This window comes from Panthera pardus, unplaced genomic scaffold (assembly GCF_024362965.1).
Source record: "Panthera pardus isolate Hobbes unplaced genomic scaffold, ASM2436296v1 HiC_scaffold_15, whole genome shotgun sequence".
In the NCBI taxonomy this organism is placed as follows: domain Eukaryota; kingdom Metazoa; phylum Chordata; class Mammalia; order Carnivora; family Felidae; genus Panthera; species Panthera pardus.
This window is the reverse complement of record NW_026526710.1, coordinates 1268805-1290512: the sequence shown is the minus strand read 5'-3', so window position 1 is coordinate 1290512 and position 21708 is coordinate 1268805. Positions and strand designations below refer to the sequence as shown.

General features: G+C 53.8%; 1 protein-coding gene across 4 annotated transcripts; it reads left to right on the top strand.

Moving 5' to 3' along the window:
- Window positions 1-505: 505 nt before the first annotated feature.
- Window positions 506-20069, top strand: KMT5A (lysine methyltransferase 5A). Of its 4 annotated transcripts, none has more exons than XM_053901950.1 (8): window positions 506-614; window positions 6238-6359; window positions 7540-7696; window positions 11350-11569; window positions 11914-12001; window positions 16392-16451; window positions 17230-17420; window positions 18176-20069. In XM_053901950.1, the coding sequence occupies exons 1-8, from the start codon at window positions 605-607 to the stop codon at window positions 18384-18386; spliced, it is 1059 nt and encodes a 352-aa protein (XP_053757925.1). In that variant the 5' UTR covers window positions 506-604; the 3' UTR covers window positions 18387-20069. The 4 variants fall into 4 exon arrangements, with proteins under 4 accessions (XP_053757925.1, XP_019323186.2, XP_053757926.1 ...); XM_053901951.1 differs by lacking the exon at window positions 506-614 and adding an exon at window positions 5841-5969; XM_019467641.2 differs by lacking the exons at window positions 506-614; window positions 6238-6359 and adding an exon at window positions 5654-5969.
- The last annotated feature ends 1639 nt before the right edge of the window (window positions 20070-21708 follow it).

The window sequence follows — 21708 nt, the reverse complement described above, 5'->3', positions numbered from 1 at the left end:
GAATACTGAAGACTCCCTAAGCCTTTCAAACTTAGGAATGAATGAAGGAAACTGCTGGGGTGGGTCAAGGTGCCGGAGGCGCCAAACTGCTGGGAGAACTAGGCTTTGCAGGTCATGACGGGAGGCCGAGGGGTCAGAGGTCGGGTTCCGGTCAAACCCAAGAAGAACCGGAAGTCCCAAATCCGGTCCTCCCTGGGCCCGGGCCTCCAGCCGCGTGACTGAACCTCCCGAGGCGGAGCTTCAGAGCCGGGAGCGGGCGGAGCTTGGGGCCTCCCAATGGCAGCGCGGGTGTCCTCCCACTGCAGCCAATCAGCGCAGGACGACGGTAAAATTTAAACCCCCTCCCACCTCCTCCGCCGGGACCTGTCCCTAAAGCGCTCGTGGAAAGTGCGGCCGCTTGCCCCGCCCCAGCCGGGGAGGCGGGAAGAAGGGCGGGCTTTTCCTCCTGCATTCGCCTATCACGGCGGACAGCCTGGGGAGAGGCGGGCGGCGGCGCCAATCAGGGCAGCAGCCGTAGCTGCGCGGAGCAGTTGGCTACAGTTGTTGCAACTTTTTTCGAAAGCTGCGTTTCCCGGGAGATCCCAGGCGGTGACAGAGCCGGGCCATGGCTAGAGGTATTTGCCCAGGTGGCCAGCGCCGGGGCGGTTCGGGCTGGGGAGGGTCATGTTGTGAGTGGGGGACCAGGGCGTCGGCAGCGGCAGCGGGGAAGCGCCCTGCTGAGGGCTGCTCGGACTGAGCGCGGAGACGGGGCCGGGGGGGTGGGGGGGTTGCTGCGGAACCTTCCCCAGCCAACCCCCCCAAGCCTCCAGAAGTCCCTCCCACTTCCGTGCCTAGGTTTCCCCTTTCTAAAGTATGGGCACCCGCTGGCCTTCCTCTCCGGCGACAACAGACCCATATGTCAAAGCTCTTTGGAAACTAAAGCACAGGGCACCTCCAGGGAATGGTTGTTATTGATACGAAGAAGGGGGAGGGCGAAGTTTCGCTCGCCTAGGGTCTCTCTCTTGTTGGGAAAGGAGGGGACTTCCAGGCCAGGGCGCAGATGGGTAACCTCCATGGTGGGGAGCGCATCGGAGTGGACACCGCAGCGGGCGCCTTCCCTCCGCACGCCCTGAGTCAGCTCTGCGCCGCAGGGGCGAGGACTGGGCCCCGCCGGCCCACTTTGGGGTGAGATGAGTCTCACCGCATCACCCGGGGCGCCCCTTCATCCTGTGGCCGGTCAGGACTCTTGCCCTCGGGAGACGGTTTGGGTGGGATTGTCCGTCGCGGGAGGCTACGTCCCAGCCTTAAGAGCTTTGCACACTTAGTTTGGTGTCAGGACAGGAAGTCCCACGTTATGCGTCAAAGTGATCTCTAGCCACTGGCCATTTCCAGCCGCTGTGTCTCCTTCAGTGCAAAAACTTGGAGCGTGAAGGTTGAGTAGAATTATTATTTTAGAAAAATAAGTTGCGGTTTGACATTTTTCTCAAAATTCCAAGGGACTACGTTAGTAGGAATTTGCCTTAATGCGTTACGCTCCCTATAGCAGTAATAATGAATAAAATAAAGATTCATTTGGTAAATATTTATTGGGCACCTTTGTTTTCAGGCCCTGAACCCAGTTGCATCTTTTATATACCAGCGTCTGCTTAGGGTCTTTTGGGACAAACCGGATTCTGATTCAGAAATGAGGCAGAGTGAACTTCCAAGTTAAAGAGCTTTGTAACCCAATCCGCAGAGAAAGCTAAGACGAATATTTTTTCCTCGGGAAAGTGTTAAGCATCTAAAAGTATATTTAATAGTATCTGACAAGTCTTAATACATCTATGCTTCCCTGGTTCATTTTTCCCATTAGAACAAAAATCATTTAAGCTAACTGCTTCAACAGTATTGCCTTTTTTAAAAACAAAATAACAACATGGCTTGCTTTAATTGATCTCTAGGGAAAACAAAACTAAGCACTTTGCCATTGCAGTATTTAAGGACTTAATAGCGGCAAACAATAATTACCAGTGAGGGCCAGGCAACAATAACAAGTTGTTATTCCCATTTTTCAGAGGTGGAAGCCAAAGTCCACAGTCAGAGTCTAGACACTGGCCAGTCTGTGGCTTTTCTTGTTCCACTCGCCCTCCCTTAGCCGAAGTGAGCACAAGGGTTCCTAGCTCCTACCACAGCAGGCTTACAAATCACCTTTGTAATTTATTGGTTAGAGATTCTCAGTATCTCACTTGACCCCCAAATTAGTAGTTACTTCTTTCTTTTTTTTAAAGTTTATTTGTTAAAAAAATTTTTTTTTTAATCTTTATTTTTGAGAGAGAGACAGAGTGTGAGCAGGGGAGGAGCAGAGAGAGAGAGAGGGAGACACAGAATCCAAAACAGGCTCCAGGCCCTGAGCTGCCAGCGCAGAGCCCGACCCAGGGCTCGAACCCACAAACCATGAGATCACGACCTGAGCCGAAGTCGGACGCTCAACCGACTGAACCACCCAGGCGCCCCTTTTTCTTAAATGTTTATTTATTTTTGAGAGAGCGTGAGCCAGCATGCGTGGGGGAGGGGCAGAGAGAGAGGGAAACAGAATCCAAAGCAGGCTCCAGGCTCCCAGCTGTCAGCACAGAGCCTGACGCGGGGCTCAAACTCATGACCTGAGCCGGAGTCTGACGCTTAACTGACTGAGCCACCCAAGCACCCCGTTAGTTACTTATTTCTTAGCCTTTATTTCTCTTGTAGATTACTAAATTGGGCATTTGGTAGTGTAAATATCAAATCATTTATAGTACTTCAAATGAAGGGTCAGTCTTTTTCTTCTAGAAAAGGGGTCTTTGTTGCAAACAAAGAGAATCTTGCTGGGTCACATGAGCGAAATGTTCAGATACCAGGCAATTCCTCTCTGGTTTTGAAGTTTTACAATCATGTAGATATTTTCAACCTTAAATATATTAGTTTGAGAAGGATCTGTCCATCTGCTTTTCTCCATTTCTGCTGCCACAGCCAGATGGCCTCCTATTTGGTCTCCCTCTTTCCATTTTTACCATTTCCAATTTATTATCCCCCTAGCAGCTAGAGTGATCCCCAAGAACACAGATTTTTATCATGTGACCTTCACTCCTCTTCCCTCCCCCACTGCTCTTAGGATCAAATCCACAATCCTCACAGTGGCCTGTGGGGTCCCGCCTACCCCTCTGGCCTCATCTGGCCCTGTCTGTCTCTACCTTTACTGTTGTGTCCTTAGCAAGGGCCTGGAACAAAGTAGGTATTCAATAAATGTTTGTGGAGTGAATGAATTGCTGTTTTTGCGTTTGACTTCAGGGGAAGTGATATACATTCTTTTTCTTTTTTATGTTGAATTTATTTATTTTGAGAGAGAGAGAGAGCACGTGAGCAGGGGAGGGGCAGAAAGAGAGGGAGAGAGAGAATCCTAAGCAGGCTCTGCGCTATCAGCACAGAGCCCTGAGATCATGACCTGAGCTGAAATCAAGAGCCAAACACTTAAGTGACTGAACCACCCAGGCACTCCAGCAATATGCGTTCTTTATGATAAAGTACCCTCATATAGCAGCACTGGGGTCAGATCTCAGCTCTATTACCACTTCAGTCGTGTAATCCTCGGTCAAGTGATTTATCTTCCCTGAGCTTCAATTTCTACATCTCTGAAATAGGAATAGTACTTTCTCATAAAGGGTTGGGAAGGTTAAGTTAACGCACGATTACAGGGCCTAACACATAGTAAACATTGAATAAATGTTAGCTATTGGTCTCATTTTTGTTGAATTCTATTTCTGTGCGACCCTGGGCAACATTAAGAGTTTTTATTTCTGCTGATGGGTATATTTGTTATATGCACCTGGACACCTCATGTACAGAGAAAGGAAAACCTGTTTTGAAGCTTACCCTGAATGAGTTGCATTATATCTTCTAGTACTGGAGCTGCAGAGTTGAGGAATGGGTGCCAGACTTGGACCTTAACGTATGCGCCCCTGCATCTGAGGGCTGAAATAGAGAAGGCTGCGGCCATGAGCATGTGTGTGTATTTGAGGCTGGGGGTCGGGTGATGTCGAAACCGTATGTAGACAAGATAATCCGAGAGGCTGCTTCCTGTTCGCAAACCACGATTCCCATGATAGTTTGACGACAAACTGCAAACCTCTGCCCTGGAGATGTCGCACACACTGCTTCAAATGGCTTGGCCTGGGTGTCAGAGTGTTATTTTAGAATCCTCTTTCACTGTCTGCATAGTGTCTTGGGTATTCACATGGTCAGAGGCCCCTACCCGACTGGAGTTAGGGTTGGGGTGGGGACTGAGATCCGGTGGGGAGGAGGGTGCTCCCCAGCCCTGCCCAGGATGCTACAGCATGAGCTGATTTGGGAGACATTGTCCTGAGTCTGTTCCTGCCATTTAATCCTACTTAGTCTTATCCCTTCTAAGGAGAGGCAGCTACTTAAAGTGACAGCCATTTGTTTATCTGTAGATGTTGAAAGGTGCCCTGGGTGCGTTAAGAAATTTAAAATTCTTGTTTTTTATTGATGAGGACACGGAAGTCTAGTCCAGGGAAGTGGCTTGGTGGTCATGGTCACAAAGCACCTCTGGGGCAGATGCAGGGAGAGAAACCCAATCCTTGCCTCCCAGGCCATGACCCAAGCAGTAGGAGCTGGATGTCCCGAGGTGTCTTGTTTGCATCTGTGACTTTGCACAAATACAGTGACTCTTGGCTGTGGGCCCTCAAACCCTAATGGCCTCAGCACAGTGGCGCAGGGCAGTGAGCTATGCCAACACGGACACCTGAGTGCCTGGAACCCCTGCCTCCCTAGGATGTCTTCTCATGGGGTGGCCAGGAGAGTCGGTGACCTGCTAAAGACTTCTGCAGCAGCATTTGGCTCTCCCATCTTGAATTTCCTCATCTGTGTCTGGGAGTTCAGCCTCCGGGGTCAGTTGGCCTGGAAATCCATTTCTAGTTCTGAGAATTTGGCCAGAGCTCCTCACTTCTCTGAGCCTCAGTTTCAACATCTGTGGAAAGGAGATAAGGGTGTGTCCCTTCGCAGGCCTGTTGTGAGGTTTGGATGAGATCGTGTATGCACGGGAAGCACCCCACCAACTTACCATAATAACCACTGATTCTATCTCCCCAGGGCCCGAACGGGTCAGGTGCAGACCACCTGGGTTTGACACTTGACACCCCCCCCCCCCCCATGGCTTCCTAGTTCTGTGGCCCCATCCAAGCCCCTGCACCTCCCCTGAGCCTCAGTACGCTCATTTTTAAGGGGTTTGCCACAGGACCTGCCTCCCCCTCCTCCCCTCCCCGTCCCCTGGGGCGGGGGGACTTGCGTGGAGAATTAAATGTCCCTATAATGCTCGGGGAGCCCAGGCTCGGGCACACAGGAAGACTCTCGTCTGTCGCGCTCACCGCTGCTGACTGCGCCTGGCACCGACGGGCCTCCCAAAATATCCGCGGAGCCAGCGAGAGAAGGAGCCCGGCCGGCGAGAGCCCGGGCTGTCATTATCATGTTTCCCACCCCTTCCTCCCCGAGTGGCTGAGGACGCGCGAGAGGGGGCGCGCCCGAGTCGGGATTCGTCGCGGCCGCGCGGCCCGCCCTGCCTCCCTCCCTCCCGAGGAGCCTCTCGGCGCCGCCCCTGCCAGCCCCCCTCCCCGGGCCGGGAGCCGGACGGTGGGCGGCGGCGGCGGCGGCGGGCGAGCGGGCGGGACGCGGAGGACGCGCCGCCAGCGCCTCCCTCCCTGCGTCCTCGGTCCCGGGCCGGCCCGGGCTGCCGCGGCGCGCGGGTGCCGGGCCCTGCCTCGCAGGCCATGGGGGAAGGGGGCGCCGTGGGGCGCCGCCGGCCCTTCCCCGGGGCGCCGCGGCGGCGCTGGTGGCGGCGGCAGCAACAGCAGCAGCGGCAGCGGCAGCGGTGGTGGCCGGGCCGCGGCGGCGGCGGCGGCGGCGGCGGCGGCGGCGAGGGCGAGGGCGCGGGGCGCGCCGCCATGGGCCTGGCCGGGCTGCAGGTGGGTGTGGCGGGCCCGGCCGCGCGGGGGGCGGGCGGCGCGCGGGGCCCGGCCGGGCCGGGCGGCGGGAGGGCGACGCGGGCCCCGGCCCGGCCCGGCCGGCCGGCCCCTGCCTCCCGGCGGCGCGGGCGGCCCACCACCGCCAGGCCCTCGGAACATGGCTGCGGCGGGAGGCGCCGCCGCGGCGCCCGGCCCGGGCGGCCCCGCTCCCCGCCCCGCCGCGCCCTGAGCGCCCCCTCCCCCGCTTCCCCCGGGTCCCCCTCTCCAGGCAGGAAGATGTCCAAGCCCCGCGCGGTGGAGGCGGCGGCGGCGGCGGCGGCGGTGGCAGCGACGGCCCCGGGCCCGGAGATGGTGGAGCGGAGGGGCCCGGGGAGGCCCCGCACCAACGGGGTAAGCAGGCACCCTCCCCGCACTCACTCAGCGTGCCCCGAGGGGCCGCGCGGCCGGCCGCCCCCGCCGGCCCAGCGCGGTGAGCACGTGCGCGCGCCCCTGGACCCCCCCCCCCCCCCACTTCCCCTCCCGCCCGCGGCCCTGGGCCCGGGGGCGGGGGTGCGGGGGTGCGGGCGGGGCGCCCGGCTCGGGTAGCTTCCTTTTCTGCTGCCTGCCTGGGAGTGGCGTCCACCCTGGCTCCGCCATGACCCTGGCAATATTTGACCTCGGAAAAGTTTGTGTCTTTATGGCGTTTCCGCACCCCGAGACCCAGCTAGCCCCGCGGTGGCTGCCGTCCCAGGGTGTGCGGGGGCCTGCCCGGGGGCCCTCAGAGAGCTCACGGGTCTCGCTGACTTGGTGTTGAAAGGTTCACCCAGCAGAAAGGCCCTAGCAGTGTTTCTGGGGAAGTCCTCCTCCATTCCGTGCTTACTCAGAGGGGGAGGCCCCACGCCCAGAGACGCCGGCAGTGACCTGTACCGCCCCACCCGTCTGCCCACCCTCCTACCACTGATGCCAAGATGCCGTCTGCAATAGAGTGACCGCCCTAAATGAGCTGGCTATAGGCTCTGCTTTTATTAAGCTCTCCACCCTCCACCCCACCCTTCAATTACCACTGCAGTCCGGTCCGCAGTCCTGGGAGGCTGCTGGGCTGCGTTGATTTGAAAGGGGCCAGGCTTGGGGACACAGACGGCTCAGGCAGTAATAAGTCCTATCGGCTGACTTCGGGACCAAGAAGTAGTTAATCAGATTCCCTGAGGCCTGTTTCCGTGCTAGAGTTCCTGCAGCTCCTGCACAGAGGCCAGCCCTTCAAATTCCGCATTTGTTTAGTCTGGGTCATTCTGACCTCTCTGCTACTGGTAGGTTGTCTGCTTATGTACACCTTGGTGCACAGCTGGCTTCCTGCTGGCCAGATGTGCCCTGAGTGACCAGAATTAGAGACCACACGAGTTCAGGAAATGTCTAACTCGGACCCGGGAGATCCTAAACCTCCCACTGATCTCCTGGGGCCGGCAACCCTGGGTTGGCTCGGCTTTTGAGATACGGTGTCTGTTTCTGGTTTTCGTATTCTGATTGCCCTTCTGCGCCATTTGCCACGGGATCTTCTTCAAGCCTCTTTCAGAGCATGCATTTGTCGTTTTAGGAGAACGTATTTACCGGGCAATCAAAGATCTATTCCTACATGAGCCCCAACAAATGCTCTGGAATGCGTTCCCCCCTTCAGGAAGAGAACTCAGTCGCACATCACGAAGTCAAATGCCAGGGGAAGCCATTAGCCGGACTCTACAGGAAACGAGAAGGTAAGGTTCTGACCGCAGCTGGTGGGGCTGCAGAAAGCCCCTCTCTGCCATTAACTGTGCATCTATATTAAATGATTATCCAGCCTTTTCAAACCCAAGTTCAGAAGGTGGGATCCACGTTCTGTCTTGCTGCTAAGAAGCAGACACAGGGGGGAAGAGTGGCCTGTCCCAGGGCGTGTACCCTGTTGGTCGAACCGGTTTTCCCCGCTTTCGAGAGAGTCTGCACGTCCTTCAAGCTTGATTGTGTCGCCAAGTTGCAAGAATAATACACCTGGCCTGTATTGAAAGAGGCTCACAAGTGCCCAAAATATAGAAATTCTGAGTCTGGGTTGTACAGGCCAGGTGCGTGGAGCCCTGATTGTGTTGTGTGAACGTAGGAAACCGACTTCCTTCCCTCTTTTGAGCTGGCCTTGACCTCATTTCTGAGTTTCTTTCTACTCAAGTGTTCGGTGCTGCTCTCTGAAGCAGCATGCTCTGTGATGAGATTTGGAGTTAAAATACTGAACGAGAAAACATAAAGTTCCGGAAAATTCTGTTTGGCCCAGCAAAACAAGCTGAAGCCTCATAGAAATCTCGCTCTATTCCAAATATTTCCTTCTAAAGCTGCAGTGGGGAATATGAGCTTTCCCAAATTCACCAAGCTCCTTTCTAATTAAAACTTGTCTTAAAGATGTAGCACTCTGGCTACCAGCAGCTTCATACAAGGCAGCCTTGTAATTCATTTATGCAAAGTGCCATAAGTGATGCTTAGGCCAACGTCTGGGACCAGATCTGAGAACCGAGGGTCGGGACACACAGAACTAGGGGCAGGAGCCAGCCCTCTGCTTGATGCCCCTCCTCGGTGCAGTGGCTGATACTGTTGCAGTCAGTCTTCAAATGGCTTGGGTTCGAATCCTAGCTCTACTACTTACGAGAGGCCTGAGCAGCTTACTCCTATTTTCTGAGTCTCAGTTCTTCCGTCTTTGAAGTGAGAGAGAGGATTCCTACCTCGCAAGGCTATCCTGAAGATTGGTGAAAGCATGGATGCAAAGGGCTTTGCACAGTGCCCCACACCGGCGGCCCTTTCCCCTGCTCCTCCCTGGATCGCCAGCACTTAGGATAACACCTACCATGCAGACACTGGGGAAAGGGCCCTCTCTGAATGACGGGCAGCCAGTCTCCCATCCCTTCTGGAATGGGGTGGGAGGTAAATTATCCTAAATGGTGACACGGTGCACAAGCCAGCTTATTTGGGTGTAGCGTGACTAAATGGCAACAATTAGAATTTGGGGCCAGATACACTCTGGAGGAGAGCCCAGGGGCCACGCTTTTTGTCCTTGACTCTCAGCCTCTTTTCTGCCTTGATGCAGACTGATGTGATAGTTGATATTCACGGGCATCACATACTCCTTGGGTTTCGCATGATGTCCCAGACTTAACTCCCTCTGGTTCCGCTTGACACGTGTGAGGGAGTGAGAATGGTCTGGATGGATTTTGATGTATTTATTTTTCTCTTTAGCTGATTGAGATATAAAAGTCACGTATCCTAGTGTTCACCATTTTAAAGTGTACAATTCAGTGGTTTTAGTCTATTCACAGATAGGTGCAACCGTCACCCACTGTCTAATACCAGCACATTTCCTCGCCCCAAAGAAGAAACCTTGTACCCGTTAGCTGCCATTCCCCATTCCCCCACTCCCCCCGGCCCCTGGCCACCACTAATTTACTTTCTGTCTCTGTGGATTTGCCTGTATTAGACATATCATGTGAACGGAACCATACATTATATGTGCCCTTTTGTGCCTGGCTTCTCTCACTTAGCACCGTGTTGTCAAGGGCCATCCATGTTGCAGCAGGTGTCCGGGCCTCCTTCCTTGCTGCGACCGAACAATACTCCATCGTGTGCAGAGACCACATTTTATTTACCCCTTCATCAGTTGACGGGCATTTGGGTTGTTTCCACTCTTTGGCTATTGTGAATAATGCTGCCACAAACTTTCCCATACAGGTCTTTGTGTGGACATATGTTTTTAATTCTCCTAATAGCCGCCTAGGCGTGGAATTGCTGGGTCATATGGTAACTCCATGTTGAACTTTTTGAACGGCTGCCAGCTATACTCTTTGCGAAAGTGACTGCGCCATTTTATGTTCCTACCAGCTGTGTGTTATTTACTTATTCTTTAAAGTAAATCATTTATTTATTTATTTACTTATTTAATTTCTTAACGTTTATTTTTGAGAGAAAGAGACAGAGCATGAGGGGGAGAGGGACAGAGAGAGAGGGAGACACAGAACTGAAAGCAGGCGCCAGGCTCCGGGCTGTCAGCATAGAGCCCGACGCGGGGCTCGAACTCACGAACCGTGAGATCATGAGCGGAGCTGAAGTCGGACGCTCAACCGACTGAGCCAGGCGCCCCTAGTAAATCATCTTTTTAAAAAAGTGAATCGTTCACCCACGCTGGTATTTCGCAACTATTTTTCGTAACAAATCATTTTTGACGTCCTTTACTGTGACATACTGACCAGTATTGGTCACCATACTGGGAACCACTGTGAACATAGGGCCTGGACCCCTTTAGAAGAGGAAACTTCTTTTCTTAAGTTTACTTATTTATTTTGAGAGAGGGGGAGAAAGAGAGAGAAAAAACGTGAGTGGGGGAGGGGCAAAGAGCGAGGAAGAGAGAAAAAATACCAAATAGGCCCTGCACTGTCAGCACAGAGCCTGCTGAAGGGCTTGGACTCATGAACTTCAAGATCATGACCTGAGCCAAAATCAAGAGACGCTTAACCCACCAAGCCAGCCACCCAGGCACCTCAAACTTTCTTTTTCTTCTTTTTTTTTTTAAAAAAAGAGTCTGAAATGAAGTGTGCCAGGCTTGGGGAAGAGGTCTTTGCTAGGGAAGAAGTTCTGCTTTATTACCTTATTCCTGTCCGTCATCGCTGGCCCACTCTTTTGGAGTTTAGCTTTTTCTCCGGGGTGTGCATCCCAGTTCCTGAAAGCTACGGATTGAGCACTTACGCTGCTCTTGCTGTCTGTGGTGCTTCTGCAAGGGCTCTCCCCTGCCGCGATGCAGAACACCAGAAGCGTTCATGAACTAGATGGGAGGAGGGATCCTTCCACAACGTGTATCAGATTATCGCGAAGTACACTGTCAATATCTTACGATTTTGTCAGCTATACCTTAATAAAACTGAAAAAAGAAAAGAAAAAAAAAAAGACACAGATCGGAAGCTCTGCCCAGCGCCTGGGTCAAAAAGGAAAGCCAGTGCTTCCCCCATGGAAGCCATTAGTAGACACCGAGCTCAACAGGCGGAGGGCAACGCTGCCCGACACACCCAGGATCCTGTCTCCTGTAAAAGTGTGTCTTAGGGGCGCGTGGGTGGCTCAGTCGGTTGAGCATCCGACTTCGGCTCAGGTCGTGATCTCACAGCTTGAGGGTTCGAGCCCCGCATCAGGCTCTGTGCTGACAGCTGGGAGCCTGGAGCCTGCTTCAGATTCTCTCTCTCTCTCTTTCAAAATAAATAAATGTTAAAAAAAACCCTTAAAAACGTAAAAAATAAATAAGTAAATAAGTAAGTAAATAAAAGCCTGTCTTAGAATGCAGCTGATGGTCTAGAAATGGAGAGATAGAGTCCAGACTAAATTTCTCTCTTCCTCCTCCCTCTGCCCGCAGAGAAAAGGAACAGTGGGAACGCAATCCGAAGCACCATGAAGTCCGAGGAACAGAAGATCAAAGACGCCGGGAGAGGTCCCCTGGCACCTTTTCCAAACCAAAAATCTGAAGCAGCAGAACCTCCAAAAACTCCGACCTCGTCTTGTGACCCTCCCGTCGCAGCCGTCGCCAAGCAGGCCCTGAAAAAGCCCGTCAAGGGCAAACAGGCCCCTCGGAAGAAGTGAGTGCCCTCTGGAGCCCTTCCCCTGACTCACGCAGGGCAGTTTGGTTGTTGTGACCCCAGCAGACCCTGCTCAGGTGCTAGTTGGGGGGTAGGGAAGCGGGTAGCAGTGCCCCTGCTCGGCCTGGCTGTCATCGAGGCTCAGCGTCCCTGAGAGTAGGCAGCCTGTCTTTGACCCCCGGAGCCCCCCTTGGGCACGTGAGCCTACGTGGGCCCCCGTGGACAAAGGTGTTTACGTGACATCATTTCTGAGGAGCCGCCTCCCAAGGAGCCGGGGGCCTCCCGGGTGTGAGCGTGGTTTCGGTGCTAACACTTGGTTTTCTCCTCTTCCCTTCCCACCCAAGAGCTCAAGGAAAAACACAACAGAATCGCAAACTCACGGATTTCTACCCCGTGCGAAGGAGCTCCAGGAAGAGCAAAGCTGAGCTGCAGGTAGAGTCATGTGGCTTTAATTCTGGCTCTTGGAGGGCAGGGCGGCTCCGCGGGCAGTGCTTGGCAGGCAGGGCTTGAGCTTTCTCTCCGTCATCCCGGGGTAGGTCTGCTTCTGTGGCCTTGGTACTCTCCTTGGTCTAGTTCTAACGTTTGGGGTCACTCCGAGGCTTGGTTAAGATGCTTCTGTGAAGGAGTCTTGTAACCCGTAGCACATGGTGTGGAAAGTCCTGCGTTCCCATGAAGGCGTCTTTTCCAGGACTTGTTGGCAGGACGGTCAGAGCCTGGGACCTCGGGGGGAGGCTGTGTGTGCTTTCAGAGGCTTGTCTGTCCGCCATCCACAAGTTCCCGTGTTGTGTCTCAAGGTGGTAAAGTGGCTTGGAAGCCACTGACTGGTTGTGTGACCGAGGGCCAGTTACTTGACTGCTCTGAGCTTCAGTTTTCCTATCTGTAAAATGGGATAATAATGTGGCATCTTCTGGGAATGTCGGGATATTAAGTGGATTAATGTACACAGCACACTTGGAACCATGCCTGGCACCCAGTTAAGCACTAGCTGACTCTTATTATCGTCACCATGGCTTCCCCATTGTTGTCACTTCCTGAGGCCCCCTCTCTCCTCTTTCCCTCCCAGCTGTGGTCCTAGGAACACCTGAAAAAACAGGCAGGAAGGCCAGCCAGACCGTGCAAGCCTCCGCCCGCTGTGTTTACAGAGTGCTGAGCTGCTCAGCAGTCAATCAATATTTGATGCAGTGACGTGTGGTTATTGCCTTTCTGTTAAGGAAACCCAGGGCGTGGTCCGGGTGGCCCCGCAGCCCGCCGCCCTCACCGCTCCAGGCCGGGCCAGCCCCTCTCTCGCCCACACCCTCAAAGCAACCTCAAGGTGGGGGCGCGGTGCTCAGGATGCCAGCCCCCACCCACCCCGCCTGGAGGCCTTGTCGGCCTGAACCTAAGACGCCTTCAGCGTGTTTTACGTTCAATCTGTAGACGCAGATACGTAGATGCGGTGATGTAGCGTTCTCTTCCTCTGCTTATCTGAGTCGATGAGGCTTCGCTTAAAATAAAAGAGAAAAGGGGTCCATTTTCCCCTCAGAGAGAAGCTTGGGCTTTCCTTTCCGTAGAAAGGCGGTGTCTTGCAGCCAATAACCAGCTGTTATGAAGTGTCTGCCTGCAGTGGGAGGCTGTGCTAGGTCACTCTTCGAGACAGCACTGCAGAGGGCGGGGTGGCGCCGGGCCGCAGAACCCGGGGCACCTCCCAGCCCTGGTCGGGGCTGTTGGGGGCTGCAGAGTGGGCGCGGCTCAGTTTGCCTCTTTTTAATTAAAAAAAAAAAAAGGAAAAGAAAAGAAGAAGGGCTTTCTGGCCGGAGGAGGGAAGGCTGCCACAGGACGTGGTGCAGGTCTGCTCGGTCTTGCGGCAGAGGAGCAGAAGGGAGCGGATCCTTCCTCCCCGCAGCTTGGTCTGCAGCATGGTGCGGCTCGCTCTGTCCCCGGACAGAGGGCCGGTCGCAAGGGAGCGCCACGCTGTGCTCTCACTGTTTGTGTTGGCTCTGCCGAGCGAACACCACGGCCGGTTGGTTGCCGGCCCGGCGGGAGGCCGCGGCTGGCCAGGGTGCTGTATTCTCCTGACCGCACAGGTAAAGCTTGAGGCTGGGGCAGCCGCGCCTCCCTCAGCTGAGCGGTGAGGTAGGTCCTGACCTGTCTGTCCTTCGGGGCTGCGGAAACCAGGGCCCAGGCCCATGGGGCCCAAGAGAGGGATGGGGGTGAGGCAGGAGAGGAACTAAAATCAGAAGCTTTGCAGGCACTTGACTGAGTTGGAAGACCGAGCGGGCAGGGCCTGGTGTTGGGTCCAGGGCAGGAGGGTGGGCATGGGCCTTGGAGAGATGCCCTGAACCCCTGTCGTTTGGCCGCGGGGATCCCTTTGCCGGTTGGCCTGCTTGCGGGTGCCCCGCACTGGGGCGAGGACTGCACCTGTGGGCCGTGCCCTGGCCTCTTCACCCCGGCCCAGCCCCAGGCCTGATGTGCAGAGCAGCCTCGACCCAATTTAGGCCTTGCTTCCCTCCCACTCAGTCTGCCTCTGGCCCCCCTCCCACGCCCATAGGCTGCTGCCTGAATTCTCTTTTGGAAGCCTGGAGCTGGTTGACGCATGCCCCTAAGCACCGAGGCCGCAGGATGAAACTCAGACTCTGTGCCTCTGCCTTCAGGACATTTAGCCCGGCCCCGGTCCCGGCCCCGGTCCCGGCTCTCCCCAGCTCAGCTCCTCCCGGCACAGTCACGGCAGGAAAGTCTGCAGGTGCCCGGCTCACTCCGCTCCCGCTTCCGGAGCTTCCTGTACTTCTCGCTGGTCTCCACACACTTGTAATTAGTTATTTAGCAGGGTGGTTGTGTGTGCACTTGCGTGTGTTAATGCTGCTGTTGCTTTGAGGGCTCACTATGTGCCAGGCACTGTCCTAGGCCAGGAGAGTCCACGGTAAACAAGATCAGGCCCCTGTACTCAGGGAGGTTATACTCGAGTGATTACCCATTAAAAGACAGGCATAGAACAAGATAATTTCTGATAGTCCTTTGACGTTAACTTAGTAAGACGGTAGTTTGAAGGCATGGTGAGGCTTAGGGCTACTTTAGCTACGGTAGTCGGGGAGATTTCCCTGAGGAGGTGCCTTTTGAGCAGAGCTTGGAAGGAAGGGAGGACACAAGCCAGGTGAATGGACTAGGGAAAGGGTATTCTAGGCGGGGCAGTACCAAGTGCAAAGGCCCTGAGGTGGGAACGAGCCTGGTCCTGTAAGAGAGTCAGCCAGCGTGGCCAGAATGTGAGAGCAAGGGTGAAGACGGCAAGCGAGGCCAGAGATGTGGGGCCGGGATCCTGCAGAGACTCACAGGCCATCAGAAAAGTAGATTTTATCTCGGTAGGAGTGGGGAGGTGAGGAAAAGCTTTTGCTTCTCTTTAAACAAACCCTTGGAATGATTTGAGATTTACGGGGGAGTTGCAAAGGTAGTACAGAGTATTCCCGTAGACCCTTTACCCAGTTTCCCTCATCATTAGCGTCGTATACTATCCTGGTACATTTGTCACGCTAAGGAGCCAACGTTGGCACGTCACTATTCAGTGAACTTCCTGGAAGGCTTTAAGCAGGGAAATGACATGATCTTACGTACATTTTTTTAAATGTTTGTTTATTTTTGAGAGGGAGAGAGAGAGAACAGGAGAGGAGGAGGGGCAGAGAGAGAGGGAGACAGAGAGTTCCAAGCAGGCTCCGCACCGACAGTGCAGACCCTGATGTGGGGCTTGAGCCCACAGACCACGAGATCATGACCCGAGCCGAAGTTGGATGCTCAACTGACTGAGCCACCCGGGCGCCCTTTATGTACATTTTTAAAAGACCCTTGTGACTGCTCTGTGGGGAACAGAGTGAAGTGGGTGGTCAGAATGGAAGCCGGGAGACCAGTGAGGTAGCCATGATGTGGCTGGAAGACGGCAGGAGAAGAGCAGGGATGTGGGCTGGGCCTGGGAGTGACAGCCTGGTCAGTCTGGACCTGCAGAGACCTGGGCTTTGCCCGTCACACGCGTGTGGTACTTCTGTGTGGAGAGGGACTGGGGAAGTGCGCGTGGGCCGCAGATGGCGTCCTGAGGCCTCTGGGCGGGCAGGGTCCGTGCTCAGCTGTGGGTGGAGGGCTCTGCCGTGGGCGTGGCCACCGCGTGTGCCAGCCAGCGCGGGGCCTGGGCTCCTGCTGGGTCCCTCAGCGGCTCTCTGTGCCTGCCTGCAGTCCTGTGCATGGACGGAGCATGGGGTCTGGGTCCGGGAGGGAGGTGGTGGCAGGAGGGGTGTCCCTGAGGGGCAGGTGAGACCAGGAATGTCCACTCCTGTCTAACTTCCCTATTCAGGGTGGTATTACCTCTTTGGGGTGGGAGGCCCTTTTCTCGTCCATGGCAGTGGCTTCCAAAAAGACCCACCTCCGAGAGTTGCTAAACCAAGGCGCCCATAGGGGCCGTCAGACAGGAGGAACATAGTGTGCACATGCCCCTTCGAAAGGCTGTGCTCTGATCTGCCCTGGCCGATGTCAGATGAGGTCGGAGTCTTGATTTGCAGATGTCGGCAATTTAGATCTTTTTAAAAACAGCGCGTGTGCCAAATGGAACATAGCCCCTCAACCCAGTTCTGCCCTTGGGCCACAACTGTATCCCTCCTGGTCCGTTTGAACCCCAGGTGCCAAACCGTCCACAACAGGTGGGCAGTGAGAAAAGGACAAGGGGTGTGGGGGATTGGGCGTCCTTGGGGACCCGTGTCATGGAGGCCAACCGGGAGTGGCCCTGCGGGTGGCCCAGGCTGCCGGACTGCCCTGAACGGCCCAGGAGAGAAAGCTCAGGTGCTTTTTGTTTTTCTCCCTCTCCACACAGTCTGAAGAGAGGAAGAGAATAGATGAGTTGATTGAAAGCGGGAAGGAAGAAGGAATGAAGGTAAGGGGCAGTGGGGCCCAGCGCACGGAGGCGAAGCCTGGAGGGTTCCTAGAGAAGCTAACAAGTTTTTCTTAAACAGTTTTCCTGGGAAATGACAGGACCCGAGAAATTTGCTTTTCTTTTCACATATTGCAAACACACTGGGTGGATGAGAAGGGCAGGGCTCTACAGTGGTGGCCACGTGGGTCTGGGCTGGGACTCCAGAGTCCGAAAAAAAAGCTCCCGTTTCACGTACCATCTAGAAGGATCCAAACTTAAGTCTGGGCCCCTCAAGCAGTCAGCCTGCAACCCCATTTATAATGAGTGAGCAGAAGCACAGGAGGGTAAATTACAGAAAAAGGAGAGACCTGGAACACGGGGTTTCTCCCCCTCCGCCCCCACCTCGCCCCGGAAGGGGCCACGGATGCGGCTGCCAGCCGGACTTTACCACTTCCCAGCCATGTGGCCTTGGACGTGGCTCTGGCTCTCTGAGCCTCCGTTTTCTCATCTGCAAAATGGGGCAACATCCACCCAGCAGATCCCTCAGGAGGATGAGGCGTTAACAGTGCTTTGCGAAGGGCACGAGGGAACTTTCTGGGGTGACGGATCTTGGCGATAGTTGCACGGCTGTGTACATTCATACCGGTTGTGCTGGGCACGTAAAGAGAGTGAGATCTAGGGCACACCTCAGGAAAGCCGATGGAGGAAGGGGTGGGGGGGGGGCGGGCAACCCCAGGCGCCCAGGAAGCCGGCCACGCGTGGTGTTAGGAAGCAACGCTCTCTCCTCGCCTCCCAACAGATTGACCTCATCGATGGCAAGGGCAGGGGCGTGATCGCCACCAAGCAGTTCTCCCGGGGCGAGTTCGTGGTAGAATACCACGGGGACCTCATCGAGATCACCGATGCCAAGAAGCGGGAGGCTTTGTACGCACAAGACCCCTCCACGGGCTGCTACATGTACTATTTCCAGTATCTCAGCAAAACCTACTGGTAAGTCCGCTAGCGCTTCGAATGGCTTTTCCGCGCCCTGGCGGAGAGGACAGGCCCGAGGGCAGAGAGCACGACAGCCTGCTGATTCTTTCTGTTGCTCCTGCTTCTTGGTTGGCTCTTGCTGCCCTTTTCCAAGCCGTGAAGCGGCTCTCCCCCCGCTTGCCACTTCAGCCTTTGGGCCTGGAGCTGCTGTGGCTGCCATCTGACCGGGCGAGAAGCAGAGGCGGACCAGTCCATGCAGACCCGCTCCGAGGCTCCCCAGGCCGCTCCCGCTCCTGCTCCTGGCGTTCGGCCAGAGCGGCTCTAGAAGCCAGCGACTGCTCCTGTCCCCATATGGCCAGTGCGCTCGATTCGGTGTTTTGTTGTGTTGGTGGTGGTGGTGTTTGACATCAGGCTTTATTTTTCCGACCGGTTTTGGGTTCCCAGCAAAACCGAGCAGAAGGTACGGAGAGTTCCGATACTCCTGCCTCCTCACAGCTTCCCCCACTATCCGCAGTTGATCTTTATTCATTTATTTCTTATGCGCTTGCCTCACGGGCCTCCACAAAGAGCCTCTTGCATTCCCGTCTCCTCCCACCCCCCACTCTCTCGCCCAGTGCCTCCCTCGGCTCTTAAAAGATGTTGTTTTGACTTGAATTGCTTTCCCCAAAAACGTGGCTATAAATCGACATCCCACCCGAGTTGAGAGCTGGCTGTGACTGGGATCAAAAGCCTCTTTATCAATTTAAACCCTCTGTTGCCCTCCCTCCCGCCAGCGTGGATGCAACTAGAGAGACAAATCGCCTGGGAAGACTGATCAATCACAGTAAATGTGGGAACTGCCAAACCAAACTGCACGACATTGACGGCGTGCCTCACCTCATCCTCATCGCCTCCCGCGACATCAAGGCCGGGGAGGAGCTCCTGTATGACTATGGGGACCGCAGCCGGGCTTCCATCGAAGCCTATCCCTGGCTGAAGCATTAACCACCCCGCCCTCCCCGCCCCTCTCCCTTCTTCCATGGACAAAGTGCCCTCAAAGGGAATTGATTTTTTTTTTTTACACACTTAAATCTTAGCAGATTACTTCAGATGTTTTTAAAAAGTATATTAAGATGCCTTTTCACTGTAGTATTTAAATATCTGTTACAGGTTTCCAAGGTGGACTTGAACAGATGGCCTTATATTACCAAAACTTTTATATTCTAGTTGTTTTTGTACCTTTTTTGCATACAAGTCAAACGTTTGTGCTTCCCGTGCATGCAGTCAAAGACGCAGCACAGGCTTTAGAGGAAAGAGTGGACATGAATTAGGAAGCTGGGCGACCCTCCTGCCTCCAGCCGCAGAGCCAGGACTCTCTTCCCCACGCCCCCGACGGCCGCCGGCCGAGCGCAGGCGAGTCCCGGAAGACGCTGCCTCCCGAGGCCCGGACGGGGTGTTCCCAAGCTCTTGTTTTCCTGACGTCTGGACAGGCGCACAAGGAAGTGTATGAATATTTTTTAAAAAGGTTTCGCAGTAAGCTAGTCTTCCCCTCTGCTTTCTCGAAAGCTTACTGACCCAGTGGCCCGTGAGCGCGGTTCACTCTTCCGCAGGCCGCCGCTTCTCTGGGCGCCTCCGCGCGTCAGGGCGGGCGGTCAGAGTCGACGTGGGCAGGGAAAAGCGTTGCTTGCCTAGCCCTGCCGGGGCAGGGTTTCCCAAAACTGGGTTAATTCTTTATAGAAATGTGAACACTGAGTTTATTTTAAAAAACAATAATAAAAATTTAAAAATTTAAAAAGACAAAAAAAAAAAAAACCACAGAAAACAACTTACATGTATATAGGTCTTGAAGTGAGTGAAGTGGCTGCATTTTTTTTCTTCTTTCTCTTTCTTTTTTTTTTTTTTTGGTTTTTGTTTTTGTAGAAGAGATTTGAGATGGTACTCTATTCTAATCAAAAATAAAAGTTTTGTAGTGGGACCAGAAATTACTTACCCAATATTCCGCCCCCCCGCCCCCAAACCCTGACCCAATTCCAATGGGTTGAAAGTTCCAGACCTGCTGTCAGGCTTTCTGTCTGTCAGACCACCTGGTATCCTTCCTGCAAAACTGAAGATGCAGCCATGAACCGAAGGGGGAGCCTGCTGGCCCTGAAATGCGTGGCCCCCACCCCGGCCACTGATGTGCAGGGGAGTGGGCAGGCCCGGCAGCCCAGGGATCAAGGCTAAGGGTAAAGTTTCCACCTTGACTGTGATGCAGGAGAAGTAGGTAGCTTCCTCCTCCCTCCCGAAGGGAGACCTGTTCTGTTAACCTGCAGTCCAGGGGGCCGTGGCTCTGAAGCCATGACCTGGGGTTTCCCGGCCTCCCCTGGTCCCGGGTAAATGTGAATGGAGACAGGTATGAAAGCCTGTCCTCAACCTTGATGCTCCCCTGGCCCCCACCCCGGCCTCACCACGGTGCTACCTACGAAAGTCTTCCCGCCCCTGCCCCCCCACCCCACCCCCCACACTTGCCTGGTCAGTGGTCAGAGAATTGGAGGAGGATCCGACAGAGTGTGTAAATGTGAGATAAAATGTCTTGGTTGTACCTGTTTGTGGTTTAGCTTTGTATTTAAAAAAAAAAAAGGAAATAACTTGAAAATTATTTGTCATCATAAAAATGAAACAAAAATTAAAATATTTATTGCCAGGCGAGGCCACCTGTGTGTCTTTCTGTTTGGGTGTTTGTTTGTTTGTTTGTTTGTTTGTTTTTTACAAAGCAGAGACAGGAAAATGGTTACACAGCAGGGGCGCCTGGCCAGCCTTCATCGGTAAAGCACACAACTCTCGATCTCAGGGTTGTGGGTTCAAGCCCCATGTTGGGTGCAGAGGTTACTTGAAAATATTCTTTTAAAAGAGGTTAGACAGCAGAATGTGTGTGTTTTGGTGAATGTCCTAGGGGATGGTTTATTTGTATAATGGGGGTCACAGGTGCTAGATAAGATTAAAAGCTAATGCATGTCGAGTCCTCCCTTAGGGATGGCACCTGGCACTTAGTAAGCATAGGTCTTTAGCTGCTGTACTTGTCATTATTACTGTTTCTAATGTAGGAGATTCGGTTCTCAGGAGGAGTCTGTCATCAACTGTGCCCGTCTTGTGCCGGAAGTTGCTCCCACCAGATCTCTGTCCCCACCATGCACTCCACCAGCTGCCCTCTGTCAGCTGTTGGTTCCCTTCCTCTCTGGGCACTAGGGGCGGATGGGGACAGTGGATAGAGTCCTTGGGTTTTTTTGTTTTTGTTTTTTTGTTTTTTTAATTTGTATTCATTTATTTTTTAAATATTTTTTATTTGTATTCACTTATTTTAAAAATATTTATCTTGTTTTTTCTTTGTATTTATTTATTTATTTATTTATTTATTTATTTTTTAACATTTATTTTTGAGACAGAGAGAGACAGAGCATGAACACGGGAGGGGCAGAGAGAGAGGGAGACACAGACTCTGAAACAGGCTCCAGGCTCTGAGCGGTCAGCACCAGAGCCCGACGCGGGGCTCGAACTCACGGATCATGAGATCGTGACCTGAGCTGAAGTCGGCCGCTTAACCGACTGAGCCACCCAGGCGCCCCTGTATTTATTTTTAAAATATTTATTTTTTATTTGTATTCATTTATTTTTAAAATATTTGTCTTTTTTATTTGTATTCATTTTCAAAATATTTACTTTTTTATTTGTATTCATTTATTTTTTAAATATTTATTTTTAATTAATTTTGGTTTATGAGCCAGAGGTTTGGTGCCAGCACCAGCTTTAAGTGTTTGTCAGCCTGTCCCCCTGCACAAATCCCTTTCCTTCTCTGAAGCTTGCCCGTCATGTGAGAACAGCCTCTGCCCCCCTGACACGCAGGGGGGTCCTGAGGATTCAGGCGCCGTGGATTATGTCTTCGCCTCAGAGGGGACAGAATGGTCTGGTGGCCGAGTGCACTCAGCCCTGGAACGGAACCTCTGTTTCCACCCACTTCGCAGCTGTGTGTCCTCGGGCAGGTGACAGCTTTGCGCGCCCGGCACAGGGCGGTGCTGGTGTGTGTGTGATTGAGAGGGTTGAGTTCGTGCAAGAAACGCTGTGGAGCACTGCCTGTCATTGATGTTTGCTGTTCGGATTAAAACTTGGCGTTGTTTCTACCATTTGCTGTTCACGAGCGCCCAGAACTGATGGTGAAGAGCCTCCGCTCTCTGATAGTTGCTGTATTGATTTGTTTTTTAAAAATATTTTTTAAGTTTATTGAGAGAGCACAAGTGGAGGGGGGGGAGCAGAGAGAGAGAATCCTAAACAGGCTCCACGCTGTCAGCACAGA